The 18,826-nt window shown below is 42.6% G+C and overlaps 1 protein-coding gene across 1 annotated transcript; it reads right to left on the bottom strand.

The window, feature by feature from the left end:
- Positions 1-104: 104 nt before the first annotated feature.
- Positions 105-18,273, bottom strand: tbc1d2b (TBC1 domain family, member 2B). The gene is made up of 13 exons (XM_061721809.1): positions 17,877-18,273; positions 15,177-15,327; positions 11,413-11,572; positions 10,189-10,337; positions 9,404-9,657; positions 7,369-7,800; positions 7,062-7,172; positions 6,704-6,900; positions 5,799-6,296; positions 5,595-5,712; positions 4,522-4,707; positions 2,556-2,677; positions 105-2,053 (listed from the first exon to the last, which is right to left on the bottom strand). Exons 1-13 carry the CDS (start codon positions 18,210-18,212, stop codon positions 1,858-1,860), a joined length of 2,910 nt encoding a protein of 969 aa, XP_061577793.1. The 5' UTR covers positions 18,213-18,273; the 3' UTR covers positions 105-1,857.
- Between the last annotated feature and the right edge of the window lie 553 nt (positions 18,274-18,826).

Consider the following 18,826-nt stretch of genomic DNA (forward strand, 5'->3'; position numbering starts at 1 on the left):
AATATTTATTAAAAAAAAAAACAAAAAAAAAACGTGGTTAACTTTTTCTCTTTTTTTTTTGTTGCGTCTTATCAGCAAATAAGAGACATCTCCTTCAGTCAGCCTTTGTTTATTGAAGTGGCTTTACAAAAAAGTGGTGTATACTTAAATCTTTAACATACAAACTTTAAAGTTTTCATTATTAAATGAAAATTAACAATAAACATGATAAGACAATTACAATTTCATACAAAATGTGAAGTGCTCAGTAAATTTCTGAATTGATCCCATCACTACATTTGTGCAATACACTGCTGGGAGAAGCATAAGAAAAGAGGAAAGATATCGAAATGGATGCAGAAAGGACAATCGCTTTCAAAGTAGCTTACTCAATATGACATTTAAATGGACAAAAACAAAAGTAAACAATAAACCAGCCACAGAGAGGAAGTGCACTAAGTACATCCTGACAGCCAGGGCGTGAAAACACTGGAAAAGAGAAAGTTTGATCCACATTTCATATCAAGAGAGACCTGCTCTAATGAACAAAGACAGTTTTCTGTTTCATCACTGGATGAGTTACCGCGGCAGACGAAAGGTGGTCGATTTTGATCTCTGTAAACACCTCAACATGAGAAAAAAAAAAGCTACACAACAGCACACGTGAAGCAAAGTGAGGGGAAACTTGCTCATCCCTCATCCCTCATCTACAACCCCATTCACCCAGGTTTTCACAGTTCACTGACCAAACATTAACAATCTTATACCAAACCAGTCCTGATATTTGGGATATCAACTGGCTCATTATGGGTAGGGACTAGAATAGAGTGCCGACAATCCTGCAAGTACCTGAATATAAAACAGAACAGACCATTCAAATGTCTGAAATATTTCCCTCAGTGATTTCAAATAGTTAATCCATTCCCACAAGTGAATCATGTTCATGTAAACTGCACTTCCACTGCAGCCGGTACCGGTGAGCTCGAGATAACGGTTATACTGCCACCCTGTGGACAAGTGATGCAACTACACCAGCATCTTCAGGATGGGCCCAGAAAACAAGTACAGCATTACAGATCCACGCTAATGTTGGTGATTTAATGACCCGACACGTCATAGAGCTGTGGTTATAAAAATACACAGCTTAACCAAAAAATTACATACTAATGACTAATAAAATAATAATATGTAAATAACAAATGTTTTGACCCATTCTTTCATACCAATTTGTTTTTTTTGGGGGGGGGTAGGCACAAACTGGTGTAACTGGTGCACATTTTTCAAGGCGGACGGTTCAGCAGAATTTCTTCTTCAGCATAAAATGATTCAAGTGCGTTCAAAGACGTGTTTAAGAAAAAATGCAATGCTGAGTGGGTATTTGGAAAAATTATAGAAGTGATAACTGTTAAAAAATATATATGTTTGTATAAATATGTATGTTGGAAAAACAGGGAACTTGAACAAGATCTGAATTCTTATTAAAAGAAGTGTAAAAATGATACAAAATTCCTTCAACGGGCATAAAAAAAAAAAAATGCATCACCTACCACAAAGATCACAGCCACGAGTTCAACAATACTGATTCAGGCTTTAAACGATGAGCTTGGCATTAAGGAAGAGCTAACCGTTGGCCAAGACAGAGACAGAAGTATACAGCGAGAAAATACATCGTTTACAAAATGACAAAAATGGCAGGAATACTGATGTAATGGTTTGATCCTTAAGCGTGGTTTCAGTGAGGTGATCGTTCCAGCTCTCATGCAGAGATCAGTGGGGAGACTGAAACCCTCACGACGGTGACACGTCACTGCTCTGCTGGGGCGTCCTCCTCGTCTTCATCTTTCAGCAGCGCAGTCTGGAAGAACACCGGGCTGGAGCTCAGTTGTCCTCCTCATCGTCACTGACGAAGCTGCGCCTGTCCTGACTGGTCTCCCTCTCCTTGAGGAAGGTCTGTCTGATGGCCTCCAGCTCCGTCAGCTCCAGCCGGACCTTCTCCAGGTGGAATGAGCGACGGTTCTGGATCTGCCTCATCGGGAACGGGTTCATGTCCACGAAGGCGATGCTCATCAGCTTCCTGGAAAATAGAATCAGCATTGCTTTGTTTATTTTATTCTTTTATTCACTTGTTTCTATGCAGATCCCCTGATTTTTTTCCCTCTTTTTCTGGCATTCATCAAGTGTCTGACACATCTATGACTCTTTCAGGCCTAAGTAATATCCCCAAGCATCATGGGACTTTATAGCAAATAAAAGTTTGTATCTTTACCTTCTATTGATATGACGTAAATATGAGAACAAACAAATGTTTTGGTGATTATATTTCAATGTGCATTAAAAAAAACGGCACGGAGCGGAAGTTTTAACAGCTGTAACTTGCAGCCAATGTTCTAAAGCTGTTACCATGGGAACCGACCCTATTCTGCACGCCTCGTGCTCCTTCTCACCTCTATTTCTATCTTTCAACAGCAGCTAATCTGACGGAAGCTCAGGTTAGCTACCATAGTACACGACCGTGCCCCCCCTCGCTGACCGATGCAGACACACCGTCACTGTAAAATATCGACGCATTTCTTCACCTTGAATCCAGGATCGTGCGTGTGAAGCATCTCAGATATTTGAAGATGGCTGTGGAATCCTGCAGCTTCAGAAACTCTTCCTCTTTGTACTTGAAGAGAGCGAGAGCAAATCGAAATATGATCTGTGAAAGAGGAAAAAAATCAATCAATCATTTTCCTTTTCTTTCTTTTTCATCCATCAACGCCACAAGGTTTCAGCTTACCGACTCATCCAGCGTGCTTTTACTTTTACAGTGAGGGAGAGACAGCAGAAATCAGAGAAAAGCTCTGCGTGAGTAGTTGGTTTAGTACGATCGCCTCTTCTCCCCAACCCATGACATAAAGTGGCTCTTATGCAAAAGCTCAGTTATTGACTTGTTTCGGGATTTGATGCGGTTGAGCGGCGCTCCCTCGTGACGTCGATGCGTCGCAGCTCGCTGTGATTCAGCACGTACCATCATCCTGCAGTTGTTCATGACATGGATGTGCTTGAAGACCGTGAGAATTGACCGACATGCAGCATTTCTATTTTCATCTATAAACAGATGTTCACAAAGACACTTCCTTATTTGAAGCATCATAAAGTCACATTAAATGCTTAGTTTTTAAATAGTAACCAACTTAAAAACGCTAATGTTCCTAGATTTTACTGGAACGTGGTCACATGATCCCTTGTTGATGGTCTGATATACATTTGATCTGCAAGTCTCAGATGAAAGAGACAACATCTGCTGCATAATACAGAAACGAGGCAACGTCTGCAAAGGTCAAAGGTCAAGCAACGGTTTCCAAGTTAAATATGGATGTGCAGATTTTTGCTCACTTGATGATGGAAACAACAGACACTATTTACACCTCTGGCAGTCACGGGACTCGTTATTCTTCCTTTACAGTCCTGTTTACGTACCAGATGGATGTTTTGTTGTTGTTTTTCGGCCTCCTCCAGCTCTTGAAGCAAATGTTTGAGCTTTTAGCCGCCCAACGCTCCTCTGTTTTTCCTGACTGCTCAGCAGTGTTGGAGCGCTGGCTGGAGAGCGTCTGCACAGTGACGGCGCTGTGAGCCACGCTGACGTTAAAGGCTGGAAATCTTCAACAGCAGATGCGTCTGTTTACACGCCTCTGAGGGGGATACTTCACCAGCTAATGTCCTCATATTTTATATGAATAACTGTTGTTAGAAATACATTTTTATGTGTACTTCTTTTTTTAATGCAGGCATTTTGAAGTTTCTCCAACTGAAGACATTCAGTGTACATTAACCGTTAGATTAGATAAAGTGGAGCTTTATTAACCCCTTGCGGAGGAAATTATGGTTCCAGCAGATCACCAATTAATAGATATAGCAGTAATACATGAACAATGACCTATCTTATCTTAAATATCTGGCGTGAACAGTGACCACGTGTGTCGTTTGCATCATCCTGCAGATAGAAGTCTTTACCTGCACGTTTAATATTAATTTGTCTCAACATCTCCAGGGCAGGGCCCCTCTACAGCTCTGCAGATCAGTCCAACGTCACCATGTTTCCTACAAAAACCCAGCGCTTGTCAACAAAACTCTGTTTGACCTTCAGTTGTTTGCTGGCGAGTTGTCGCATGTGCCGCGTTGTTTGGAAGTTTAACATCTTGCAGACGACGTCTCTAAACTCATCTGCACATTTCTAAAAATGTTTATCAATCTGTGCTAATCAGAACATCTGTATGACACATTTTCAGTGAAATCTAAAGGACATCTGCACTCTAACTTCATTGTAACATGCAACTATTTTACAAAGAGGTATTTAAACCACTAACATGGTTACAAATTATATATATTTTTTTTTTACATTTTATGGACTTCTAAGTGAAGCAAGTCGTGAGCCCTTCACACATGTTAAGATGTCATGTTTTAAGTGTGTCCACGCAGCAACGCTGCTCAAAGATCAACCACATTTCTGGCCTTAATCAAACCTTTTTTTTCCACTAGAGTAGTTACAGTGGCTCTTACCTTTGGTCCTTCAAACAGAAAAGCATCCCAGATCTTGAAAAGGATGTCGCTGACCACACTGTCGACAAACACCACCAGGAACCAGTTGAAGGTGATGAGGGAGAAATCGACCTTGTGCTGCTCGAAGTGGGCGTGGAGGCGCGGCAGCTTCTCATTCATCAGGTCCTTAAACACACGTTGGTCCACCTGCAGCAACCCGGCCAGGATATATTCAGATTCTTACAACCTTTTATTCCTTTTTTTTGTTTTTTTCTTTACACCACATCCAAATCCAGCAAAGATAAAGAAAGCAAACAAACTTGCCGGGAAGTAGGAATGGGTGATATTTTACCGTTCACGACATACCGTCAAAAAATTCCCCATGGTAAGAATTTGTCATCTCGCCGTAAAAACGATAAATTCCCGTTGATGACGTTTTTGTGTAAAGCTGATTTATGGTTCTGCGTTAAATCGACGCAGAAGGAAGGAAGGAAGGAAGGAAGTGAGCCTGAAAGAAAGAAAGAAAGAAAGAAAGAAAGAAAGAAAGAAAGAAAGAAAGAAAGAAAGAAAGAAAGAAAGAAAGAAATGAGCCTGAAAGAAAGAAAGAAAGAAAGAAAGCCAGAAAGAAAGAAAGAAAGAAAGAAAGAAAGAAAGAAAGAAATGAGCCTGAAAGAAAGAAAGAAAGAAAGAAAGCCAGAAAGAAAGAAAGAAAGAAAGAAAGAAAGAAAGAAAGAAAGAAAGAAAGAAAGAAAGAAAGAAAGAAAGAAAGAAAGAAAGAAAGAAAGAAAGAAAGAAAGAAAGAAAGAAAGAAAGAAAGAAAAAGAAAGAAAGAAAGAAGGATAAATTCCCGTTGATGACGTTTTTGTGTAACAAACATGGCGGATCTGAGAGCGAGATAGATTTATAGTTAAAAAGATGGAGTTGAATTGGTATTTTTTTTATCGTCATTTTTATCGTTATTGGGATAAATGCCAGAAATTATCGTGATACATTTTTTAGTCCATACCGCCCATCCCTACCGGGAAGTGATCAGCTGCACTGACATCACTGACAACAGCCAACATCCCGTGAAGAGTCACGTAACTCTTGTTTACCTGAGAGCCAAGCAGAGTCTTGGTGTAATAGTCTCTGGGCATGAAGACCTCTACGATGGCTATAAGGCTCCAAAAGGCATCCTCTTCATCTAAATAGAGTAAGGCGATTGCTGCTAACCTGAACAAACGACACAAAACAACAAATATTGGTTAAATGCCAAAAAGGAAAGAGGAACTATGAGAAAAACCAGATCCCTGCAGTACCTGTTTAGTCCCTGGCAGTAACCGATGTCCGGGTTCCTCCAGGAGAAAGCCACCAGGACGTTCCTGAGCTTCTGGATCCCGCTTGCGCTCGTGGAGGAGTAGTGCTTGTTGTTGGGCAAAGTGCGCATTAAGTCCAACTCGATCTGCTTGGAAGCCGGGTTCGGCTTCTCTCGCGCCACGTTCAACAAGTCTTCATAGTAACCGGGAGCCGAAGGAGGGTCCCGGAACTTTTTGACGTGGAAGGAGACGCAGGAGCGCCACACCTGGGAGCGGTGCTTATGCGGCACGCCGCAGCGGATCAGGGCCTTGAGCTCCGGCGAGCGGACCAGGTCTCTGTTCATGGTGCTGGCCAGAAAGTTCTCCCACTTGACGCCGACGGAAACCTCCTGATCCGTCATGGACAGGGACTTGAGCTCCAGGGCTCTCACCTTAGCGACCAGCCTCTCTTCCTCCTCCTCTTCTTCAGGTACCGTCTTGAAGCCGTACACGTCATACTCGCTGTGGCGAGAAGAAATAAAGAAATAACCTTCAATCAGCAGCCATCAACTCTTCATGAACTTTAAACTAAGGCCTGTTTAAAATATGGATTAGATGCCACAATAGGTCCCCTTTAAGCAAAGGCCGAGGCCGATGGTGACGTCAAGCAGATCTGGTTTTTCTAGACAAGAAAAGCTGCATGTTCGCCACCAATTAAAGGAAAACAGGTCTTGCAACTTACGTTTTCGTTTGTCAGAGATACTCAAGCAACGTATTTTATTCTCTGGTAACACAAACAGGGTTTCACTTGTGCTTGAAATTTCTGGAGAGTAATGTCTTGCATCTTCTGTATTTAGCCCTTTATGTTTTCAAGCATCTTCTAAGATTGCTGTGAGAACTGATTTAAACTGATTTGCTTTTGCACGTACCTGACGGTGCTGGGTTTGAAGATGAGGTGCTCCTGTTGGTCGGTGCACTCTGCCTGCAGCGCGTCCTCCAACAACCTGGAAATGACCTCCCGTGCAGGGCTCTGCTCCGCCGAGGAGCACACCGGGGTCTTCACCTCCTGAAGCAGCACCAGATATTTACTCTCCACCTGGCACAGCTTGGCCTCCAGAGCCGTGCACTGCAACGAATAAGCCAAATCAAGAGAGTGTTACGCAGCGTTTGCACTGTTAGTTTGTGGCGTGTCAGCTGAGCTCAACGCTGGACTTTCCTTGAAGCCAGATACACTTTCTGTTTCTATAAAAAGAGGGCGGTTTTTGGGAAATAAACACAAGTTGGTACCTTCGCTTCTAGAGCCTTTTCTCTGTTCTCCGTGTTTCTGCGCAACATTGTCAGCTCAAGGATCTCTTTGTTCAGGAACTTGTTCTGGGATTTGTAGCCTTGAAGGCTGTCCTGGAAATAAAAAAAAAAAAAAAAAAGACATTCAATGTATCAAATGAATCACTAATAGATACACATGAATATTTAAATCAAAGCTGGGAAATCTTTCCACTCTTATCAAAGTCACTTCTCTTCTCAGAATAAGAGCTGGATATAACATCAGCAGGGTCATCTCCAACAGCTGCAGCTGGTTTAGACGTCTCCTAACCTTCAGGATGTCCAGCTCCTGTTGTTCTCTGAGCGGCGGCGGTGACGAACCGGCACCATCCGGGTTCCCGCTCTGCTCCAGGCTCTGCTGCGACAGCTTCATGATCACCTCGTCCTTGGCCTGGATGGTCTCCATCATCATCCCCAGCTGGTCGTTAATATCCCCCACCTTGACTTTCAGGCCCTTCAGCTCTTGCTGGAGACTGTCCTTCTCCAGGCTGAGACGCTCCATGTGGCCGCACAACGACTGGATCTGTCCGTCTCGCTCCCGGAGCAGCGTCTCCACCTCCTCCTTGGCTTGGCTCTGGTCCGAGGCGGCAGGTACAGGTGCGTCTGCAGGGGCGTCTGCAGGTGCGTCTGCAGGTGCACAGCGCACCGTGGGTCTGTCACACTGGTAGGTTCTCAGAGTCTGCTGCAAAAGCCTCACCAGCTCCTGCAAGATAGAGAGAGAGAGTCAACACACCACCTTGCAGGGAAGAGGACCACGGCTTGTAATGCTTAACAGAAAACAAGGATTTGGTGAATTACTGTAAGGCATCAAACTTTTCATTCATTCATCTTGTGTCCTCGGGTCAGATGTCGACTTACAAAAAAGCTTTAAACAACATCCAGGACACTAACCTGTCAAACTGGCCACTCCCTTGATATTTAATAGCTTCACCGAGTAACGTGGGAGTTCACAAGCAGGAACCTCTGTCACAAACAATGAAATTAGCGGGGGAGACCAGTTTGGCGGTTTATGGAAGTGTAAGGCTGGTGACAGCGCGTCACCTTTGCTCAGTAACGTTTGCATCAGAGTTATTTAGCTCGTCGCTGCAGAAGCTCTGTGTCGCAACGTAGTCTGTGTGAAAAACATGACGTTGTGAAACAGGCCGCGTCCGATACAGAAGTGATACGCTGTAAAAATGAACAATACAGCGTTCACTTCCACCAGCATGTGATTTAAGATGCTTGAAGTTTTGCTTTGTTGGTTTTTTTTTTTTTTTTTTTTTAGATGTAGGGGGTCGGCCCGTCCAGCCTAGCGCTGACATCTGCCTGATATACGTCACATGACCCCAATTCAAGAAGATAAAAAGTCAAATGTCCCTTTAAAACAGCTATGTGATGAACTATTTCCACTTTTTGATTATAATGACAAAAATCAATACTTTTAATTAAAAGCAGACGGTTTCAGCTCTTTGGTTATTTTTCATTTATGTGTTTAAAAGCAGTCGTGTAAAGCGTGAGGGTTTGTCTGAAAACAGTGTGATAAAATCCTTATCTCTCATTTTCTTCTTATTTAGAAATGAAAACCTCAGACGCAACAAAACCACAAAACATTTCCCTCCTGCAAGCTGTTCAGATTTGCTGTGAACTGTGACATCACAAACCCGGATCAGGGTAAAATCATGCAACCTGTCCATTATTTCCTCCATCCAGCTTCCCAGGATGTTGCTTTCGTTTTTTTCTCTGAATCGTGAGACACGAAGTTGCCAACACGAGACACGAGCTCTGCAGGGGAGAGGGGAGTTCATCGGAGCATGGGGCTCCACCCCTTGAAACTAGATGGAGACAAGGTTGCCAAGGGAGCTGTGATCATGTCTTAGCTACTTTACCAAAAATATGAGGAAGAAATTTTAGTACAATTTTATGAAATTGCGTTAACTATTAAAAAAAAAAGCTCATATGTCTCCTTAAAGTAACTGTTCATGTGTCTTGAAAATGGCATCATACTTGGGAGGGTAAAAGCGTACAAACATCACTCTGGGCCTGAAAGGCAGAAACCTTCATGTTGGCCATCAGGTGGAAAACATTTATACTGGACCATAATAAAACACAACTAAAGAGAGCAGAAAGAAACGGGAAGAGACCGCAGCTGCCACTGTTGCCAGCAGAGCTGCAGTTTCCTCATGACCGGCCGAGCATGACTAATCATTATCCGTCTTCCTGCACCAGTAAGAGCACTACGAATTACAGCAACCTCATGTTTCTGGTCAATCAAGTGAATTCACAGCGACGGCGCTGAGGTCAGTGAGAAGACGCCACGGCTACTGCACCTTGTGGCTGGCCAGCTCTTCTCTGAGTTGGACCTGCTCCTGCTGCATCTGGCTCAGCTCCTCCTGCTGGCTCTGCAGGCGGAGCTGCACGTCTGGAGGCTTGCTGCCGTTGCACTCCGCCGCCGAGTTCTCCGAGCCGCGCGCGTCACCGCCGCGCCCGAACCTCGTCGATCCCATCATGTCTCTGAGCAGAGGCTTCTTAGGCCGGGAGGAGTTTCGCACGAAATCAAAGGTGAACGCTGACCCAAAAGAATCTGAGAGAGAAGAGGAGCTCACGTTTGATCCTCGGGAGTTGGGAGGGCTGTGTAAGCGGTTGATTACATTGTGAGTGAGGCAGAGGGTAATGGACTGCAAAGATGAAATGAAATCATGCAAATCACTAAGTAAGTTTAAACAAATCTTTAAAATCAATACTCTTTATGGATACAAAACGGAAATGGACACATGAACTGACAGCCAGTGACCAAAGTGCCTTGCTCAGCTGAACCACTTTTTCTTTTCTTTTATAAGTTCTGTGAAATGAAGAAATTGTAAAAAAAAAAAAACACACAAAAGAACATTAGAAGGGGTAGGACAAGAAAAGTTTTTTGAAACTTCATCCTACACCCTTTCAAACAGGAAATATTTATCTACATATAGATTTGTCTCTTTAATTTGCTTTGTTTTGCTTATGTTTTTTTTTTTTTTTTTCGGTATATACATTTTATGTATTCTGATTATTTTTTTGTTTTTGTTTTAACCTGTTTGAATAAAAAATGAAATGAAATGAAATGAAAATGACTTACGTCGGTGCGTCTCTGGATGGGGTTTGTGTTCAGGGAAGTCCTTGGGTGGAGCGTCCACCATCTCCCACTCCTCCGAGCTGCTGTTGTTGGTGTAAAACACGCTGCGCCTGTTCTCACCTGCTCTGGGCCGAAGAATAGACATGGAGTTCCTGAAAAAGAAGAGCAACCAGTTCCAGAAAAACACCTGCTGAGAGAAGCCAGATGTGCTGTGAACTAGCGGGCGTTAACGAGGCGACGCACAGATGTTTCTGGCGTGTTTACGCAGCACTCCACGGGTCGAGGACAACACGGTGAAGCAAACCCTCAAATCAGAGCAGATCAAATCAGCCCTTAAAAAACAACGGATCATTTAAAAAGGTGATTAAACTAGATTTAACTGAAAATGGTCAAACCTGGAACTGAGAATCGATACCGATCAATCAAATAATCCCTTTGATTTAAGTGTCGGGATCCAAGGAGACCATTTGTTGGCATTTTTCAGCTTTAATATTATCTTGTTATCGTCTTTGTAACGGGATTTCCTCCAAGGATGATGAAATCAGCCAAATTCCTGAGAATGTCACTTTAGAAAGTGTTACTCCTGATGTGATGACCTATTTCCCCTCACAGTGAAGCTGGTGAGGCGTCGTGAGCTCCTCCCCATCACTGCGTCTGAAAGCCTGAGTAAACGTTTACCAGCAGGAGGAGGTGTCCTCACAGAGCCTGGGTTTTTCCGCGGTTTTAAAAATCTAATCTTTCGCGATTACTAACAAAGGGAAGGGATTATACCAGCTCGAATTTGTGATTAGCTCCTGGGTTTCTTTTTCCCTTTCTCTTATTTTTAAGGAACTATTGCAGCAAACATGTGATGCAGCACTTTTTTTTATTTTACATGACTATTTAAAAACTTCTTAAACCAGCAGCTCTGCTGATTCCTGCGTCTGCAAAATAATGACGATTCGTCACAAACACACAACTGGATGCTCAAATACAAGGAACATATAGTCACATTTTTAGCATCTAAATTGGTCACATCTTTCAGAGTAGATGTGTCACACGGTAGGGGAACTCTGGGTGGATCGAGAACGATGGGACTACGGTAACCACTTCCTCTGCCGTAGTCGTCCTCGGAAAGAACTGAGGGCATTTTCGTCCTCCGGCACGCCTCGGTTAAGTCACAAAGATGACAAACGCGTCGAGTGCAAAGCATGCTTTGGAAAGCTGTGGTGGAGCTGGAGGCGCTACCTGAGTTCTGTCCCGATGTTTCTCAGGGAGAAGTTGGGCATCGACGGCCCCCTGGCCGACTGGATCCCCACCAGTCCTCCAACATCCGTCTCCGTCTCCATGGCCAGGTCACTGCGGACCTTCTCCATGCTCTCACTCGTCTTCTCGAAGATGAAGCCGTCTGAAATGCAGTGCAGATATGGTTCATCAGGGAGGTCGTGACCCTCAATGCTATTTCAAAGTGAAGCAGTACCGTCTACGTTCAGCTTTCCCACTGTCCTGTAGCTCTTCTGAGACTTTCTTCTGAGTCAGATTTTAGAAAGTCAAGTGAAATATTTTATAAAAAAGGAGCACACATGAGAATCCACTGCAACAATGACGACCAGACTAAAACCTCTGACAAAAGTCAAATCCTTGTGTGGCGATTAATCCTCAAGCAGAAAATGTCAACGGTGCAACTGGAGTGTTTCGTTCTGTGCTTTTACCGTCCAAACCTGCATTAATATTTCATCCAGAACAGAGCAGCATCAAACCCAGCGAGTGAAGCCTTTCGCACGACTCATGTATTTCTCCACAGCTCAATTACTAAAAGGTCAAGGTCCGTTGAGACTGGGAAAACACCAGATATGCTGGTGATGTAGCCGGTCCTCTGCCTCGATTACACGCACGGTGAAAGGTGACCATAAATGTCCTGACAACTGCACCCAGAACTGTGTGAAGAGCAAGTACTGATGAAGAGAGAGGAAGAGTGTGTTTGACACCTCAGAGTTTTCACACTACCACATACAGACACTGAACCACTGAGCTGTGTTGAAGTTTTATATCATATTTGATTAATCTATGACAGATTTAAGTTTGATTGGCTTATAGACGTTGCACCATTTACTTATTTTTGGTTTACTGCACCGCCTCTGTTGTTTCTGTGCAAAGCGCCTCACCCAGCGTTATGCCCCGAGGGCTGCGGCACGCTAGACGAATGAAGAAATCCAGGATATCTGGGCTTGTTATATTCTACCGCGTTCATCCAAGCAGACCATGAGGTCGGCATGAGTCTGACTAATGCAGCGATGGAGAAGACGCGTGTCACTGGGAGTTTTAGACGACTATGAATAGCCCACTTAAAGAGCTCATTCACAAAGCTTCTTACTGTACGTCTATCAGTCTAACTGAAGATTGTGTCTTTGGCTACATTGGAATTTTATTTTGAATATAAAATATAAAAACTCTAAGGGCCATGCAGCTCGGATGAAATGTTGCAGATCTGTTTGGGGAGCGTGCAGCGGTACCAGACACCATCACCCGGGAAACCATGCCGAAACAGAGGCAGCCTTGAAGAAAGGGAGAGCCCGCCTAAAAACAAGAATGTCATCATTCACGCCATCGTGAAAGAAATACACACAATAAGAATAAGACTCAACTATTGCCCTCATCACTGGCTTCACTAAAAATCAGTATTTAAAACAGAAGCAGCTCACATAATGGTATCAGTTCATATGAATAACCAAGCTCAAAGATCCGTACACGTCGACTACCAAGCGTTGCACAAAATACTGTCAATAGATGCAAAGGAGGACAGTTCATAGAGCTGGATAAACATATTATTATTATGTATATAAGACAAAATTAGCAGGTTTTTGAGGAAGAGTCCATGAGCTCTGCTCTCCCGACGGTCTTTTGTGCGACATCAGTAGTCGACTTGTACGCAGTTATGACAAGATGGCAGCAAACATATGGAGATGCTTGTGCAAAACAGTCCTTTTTATAACATTCCTGTACGCTTACAAAGTTAAAATGACGCTGGTTTGACTGTAGGGATTCTATACACTCACTCTGAGTCAGTGGAAGGGGAACTACTTGTCTTGTTAAAGAGTTTGATGTAGGTCCAATCACTTCTAACTCAAAACTGCTTTGATCCACATTTTTTTTGTCCCAACATGAATCTAACACAATGATAAAACAATTAAATTCAACTTCCTCCACCAGACTGATGCAGCAGAAATGTCTAAGATGGTGAGAGATAAAGATGTGGAGACTACTTCCAGCTACCCCGCCCACCAGAGCAGTCTGGGCTTCGGCCCCATTCACTGACCTCAGATCTGCAAACCACTGGATATACTTGTGAGCTTATCAACTGACGGTAACTCCACACAAACATGTGTATTGTCTTAATCACAGAAAGAGATAATGAGCAAGAAGTGGATAAATCAAAAAGCAACAGTCTGCCATTCGTGTGTGTTAGAGTAAGACAACAGTATGAACAGAAATGACTGATTTTCTGTGTCTTTTAGAGGGATTTTCTCAAAGAGTGAGCACAGATTTTTGCTGCCCCCCTTAAAAGGTATTAGAAATCATGACTTTACAGTAATTTTTTAAGTTGATCATTTTGTTTATCAAAGTAGTTCACAAATTATAGTAAGATAAAAGCATCAAGGAATGTCTGATTTAAAACCCTGGCCTTCTCTGAAGTGCCTGATGACGACTTTTGCCTTTTCAGTGTATTCAGAGCTGGTTGGGGATCTTTTTTTCATGCAAGACTATTAATAAATATGTTTATACGTGAATAAAAGACAGGGAGAGCCAGTATACATGCAAGAAATACATTTCCAGTAAAACAGTAACCGTCTTGTCCTTTCATTGATTGGTGCTTTATTTATGAGATGTGTACAATCTGATCATTTTTTTTCTCAACATCAGCATCAACGTTTTAAATACTCAATAATGTTGTGTTTCCACCAGATCCACGAACATCTGGTTACAAAAACACAACAGAAAAAGGTTCAAGCGGAACCAACGGGGGGTGGCCAGTGAGAGGATTTGTCACGCGTGATGCTCACTAGTTTAGACTAAATACCCCCATAAAGGTGCAGTCAGGTGGCGGTAAAACCTTTGGAAGACAAATATGCACCATGAACCTTCTGCAGAGGAAAAAACACATAAACCGCGTGTGTGCGTGCCGTGACAGGAAAAAAAAGCAAGACGAGCGTCTCTTTACAGGATGCAGATGTGAAGACGCGGAAAATCTAAACTAAAGGACGCGCCTCTCTGGTTTTAAGGCGCTCGTATCTACTAACAGGAACATCCTCAACCTTTTTATCTTCGGGATAACCTTGAATATTTGACAGTGCTAGATATTTAATGTGAATAGTTCAGATTCAAGAAAATTCAAGATTCTTTGAAAATGCTGTTTAATTTGAAATCTGAAAGGGCAAGATTTGTTCATTGTTAGTTCAGTACAGCTGGTCCATATCATCCTTCAGTATAATATATTAATAAATACTATCTCAGATTTAACAGTTTGTTTTTCCACCACATTCAAAAAATAAATATCTACAATGTGGTAGAAAATAACTGGGACATAAGCAGGAATGTTTCTCAAAAATCTCCAGGGTGGATAGGTTTGATGTGGCATCTGAAGCAAATATATGTGCGAATAAAAACATGTCTTTAAATGTTTAATAACTGCATTTATTTTTAACCTCCTTCAACCAGCGTCTCAGCTGTGCAGGACGCCATGACGTCACACAGCCGATTAAATCTGAGCTACCAGCATTCCCACCTTTATCCACACCCAACTTTGCATCTTCCTGTATATGAACCAACTAAAAAGTCCAATCCTCCGGGAATTTATTGTCATTCTCAGCCTGAAAATGAAACCCTTCATCTTGCTCCTTCCTGGAGGAAAATGGGAACTGAGCAACAAGATAACTCGTGTAAACATCCAATTCTGCCATCCTCGGTGGCAGCAACAGCTCACTTTCAGCACGCGTTTGTGTGCTCCTGCTTACCGTTATCTTGGCCCACGAGGCCGGTGGGAGGATAAACCATCGTCGGGGAGCTCCAGCTGTCTCTCTGGCCGGTGCTTCTTGTGCTGCTGTACTCCCAACGTTTCTGCTGCAGCTGCTGGAGCCAGTAATGCATCACCTGCCTGCTGGGGGCCTAGAAACACACACATGCATGCACAATAATAATAACAATAATAACAACCACTTTACTCGTCAGTATACATGGAAACACACTGAAATGTGTTCTCTGCTTTTAACCCATGACTAGTAGCAGTGGGCTGCCTTTACTCTGGTGCAATTAGGGTTAAGGGCCTTGCTCAGGCACACAAGGTGGTATATTTTGGTTTCCATCTTTGGGGCTCCAGACCCAAGCCCACCTCTGTAACCACTAGACTCCCCAAGGTTATCCACCTGGACTGGTTAAAAAAAAAAAAAAACCTCAAAGGTTTCGGTGCAAGCTCTAGAAATAACAGGTAACTATTACAGTCAGTCATGTGAAGGCGCACAGACGCTGGTTTCAGTCTCAGTTCCAGCCTCTTGTTACACAGACGCAGAGGTGTCAAGTAACAAAGTACAAATACTTCGTTACCTTATTTAAGTAGAAATTTTGGTTATCTATACTTCACTGGAGTAATTATTTTTCAGACGACTTTTTACTTTTACTCCTTACATTTTCATGCAATTATCTGTACTTTACTACTTACATTTTAAAAACAGCCTTGTTACTCTATTTCATTTCGGCCTTTAAAAAAAACTATCCAGTTAAATTGCTCCATCCGGATAGAGTGAATTTGGTTGTGGTTGTTTCAGATGTTCTTGTCCAGTTTTGTTCTTACATCCATTGCCCTCAGATTCCTGCAACTAAACTTGGATGTACATTCCAATAAAGGTTAGGATAAATGATAACATGCCTCTGAAGTTTGACTTTTTGCACCATTATAATACTTATAGGCAACTAGTCATCATATCTCCTGCTCTCTGAAACACATGTTAATGCTCAATAGTACACATATATGGTTCTTTATTATATTTGCATTATACTAAGATGCATTCATTTTCAATGGCTTTTGTCCTTAATGGCTTTTTCCCCCTTACATTACTTTTACTTTTATACTTTAAGTAGTTTTGCAACCAGTACTTTTAAACTTTTACTTGAGTAAAAAAACTTGAGTTGATACTTCAACTTCTACAGGAGTATTTTTAAACTCTAGTATCTATACTTCTACCTGAGTAATGAAAGTGAATACTTTTGACACCTCTGCACAGACGTCTCTGCCAGGCCACCTGTATTAAGGCTGATTTATGGTTCCGCGTTACATCAACGCAGAGACACGCACCGTACGGTGCGCGTCGCCGCGGCGTAGGCTCTGCGTCGATTTAACGCAGAACCATAATTGAGGCTTCAGTCACAGTCACAGGGAGACAGAGAGGACCGAGATGCAGTGGTGGACAGTAACGGAGTAAATTTACTTGAGTACTGTACTTAAGTACATATCCAGAGGATTTGTACTTTACATGAGTATTAGATTTCTTTGGTACTTATTACTCTTACTTGAATACATCTCCAAGACAAATATTTTTACTTTTACTCGAGTAAATTTCTAGTTACTTTCAGGTCTGCTCTTTTTTCTTCTTCCCTAAAATCCTATTGGACACAAGCTGTTTTTGTCAAAGGAGGAGGCAAGACAGACATGAGCAGACAAGACAGACATTTGGAGACGGATATTGGGAGACAGGCACACAGACGGACAAGACAGACATGGGGAGACAGTTTGTTATGCTCTATATTGCTATATTGTACTGGTACATGTCCTTCCTGTAAAGTTAAGTGACTTCAACATTGAGTTATTGAAATCAGAGATGTAGTTTTTTGTAAAGCAGTGGTCTTTGAGGGGGATCCAGACTTAGTTGGATGGTGCAGGTTCATTTGGTTTCAGTTCATGATTGTTAATAAACTCTGCATCATCTGCTGTCCTCTTATGATCCCATTCATTTGATTTGTTTTTGGTGTTTCTGCAGGTTTTATATAACATTGTGGTTCTAAAAGCAGCACATCAGTGCAGCTGGTTTCAAAGAGTTAATTCTCAGAAACAAGAGTTAAAAGATCCTTAAATTAATTTAGAAAAAATATAGAAATTTACTGATGTGGAAAATAAGAAATGTACTCTTACTTTTACTCTTACTTTTACTTAAAGTAAATTTAAAAGCATTTACTTTTGGATACTTAAGTACCTTTAAAAGCAAGTACTTTTCTACTCTTACTCGAGTAATATTTTGACTGAGCTACTTTTACTTGTAACGGAGTAAATTTTGACCAGTAGTATTTGTACTCTTACTCAAGTACTGGGGTCGAGTACTCTGTCCACCTCTGGCATCACATGAGATGCTGTGACCCATGAGCTCATGAGGGAGTAAATCAGAGCCTAAACATAAACATCAGGCCGGTTCAGCTGCGATCAGCTGGAGGACATGCTGATCAAGACAAACATGAGCTGCATGCCACATTGATTCCTAACATATGGTCTCCCTAAAGTCCAAAAGAGAGAGGGGGGGGGGAAAAAAGGCTGAGCTTAACAGATATCTACTTGTTTTTTAAAGCACATATGAAAACTGAGGACCAAAATGTGATAGAAAGGGTGTGTCTGCAGCTTTTTCTGAAGGAAGTGACAGATGACAGCAAAGCGGGGTCTCAGAAGTTTCTACCTTCAAGAAGAACTCCTTGTCGGCCGTGCGGACCTCGAACTGGCCCTCCTCGCCCTCCGCGTCGTACACGAAGCTCGCATCCCCGATCTCGATGTGTCCCAGCGGCAGCACGTCCTGGGGAGTCTTGAAGTAATACAAGTAACATTTGCGAGGATCGTGCACGAACCAGCGCGGCTTGTAGCCCCTCAGCGGGCCCTTGCCGGACAGCTTGTTCAGGTACCCGCACAGTTTGGAGGCCTGCTCCTTCGAGCCCTCTATCTCGGCCACATCCACGGACTTGAAGGCCATGAGCCGGGAGGCCGTGGAGGAGTTTGCTTCATCCTCCTCTTCGTGCATCTTTCCTCGAACTTTCTTCTTCGTGCAGCGCAGCAGCGGATGCCCACTCCTGTTTCCATCCGCATGACTGCCTGCGTCTTGCACGGAGCGCTGCTGGGAGATGTAGTTCCCCGTCAACTGTTGTGGCCTGTGGGGGGTGTAGTACCGAGGACCGCCGCTAGGTGGTGGTGTTCGACAAAATTAAACGGCTCATCACGAGTTATGTTGAAACCCATAAAGTCCATGGGCCAGACCAGATTAGGGTTGCCACCTTTCAGAAATAGATACCAGTAATACCAGTTTTTGATATTTCTCATATTTTTTTATATGTAGACAATTTGAAGGCTGTTATATCTGATATGATTAATATAATTATTCTCATGGGTAAATGTCATATTCACTGCTGTAAGTGGAGAAATGGTAAACCCTCCTTTGATTGGTTTTTAAATGATTTTAAATTGTTCTTTTTGTCCCTCAAAAAAATTGATTCCAGCAAAATGGCTAAAAAGATTTGTGACGACATATCTTGTTTTTTGCTTTTGTGATTCATGCCTCAGACCTTGCTCCTATTTTGTTATGGTTTTTGTTTAGCCTGATTTTGAAAATACATGCAAATGTTTTTACTTGTATTTTAA

Source organism: Cololabis saira, chromosome 5 (assembly GCF_033807715.1).
Source record: "Cololabis saira isolate AMF1-May2022 chromosome 5, fColSai1.1, whole genome shotgun sequence".
In the NCBI taxonomy this organism is placed as follows: Eukaryota; Metazoa; Chordata; class Actinopteri; order Beloniformes; family Belonidae; genus Cololabis; species Cololabis saira.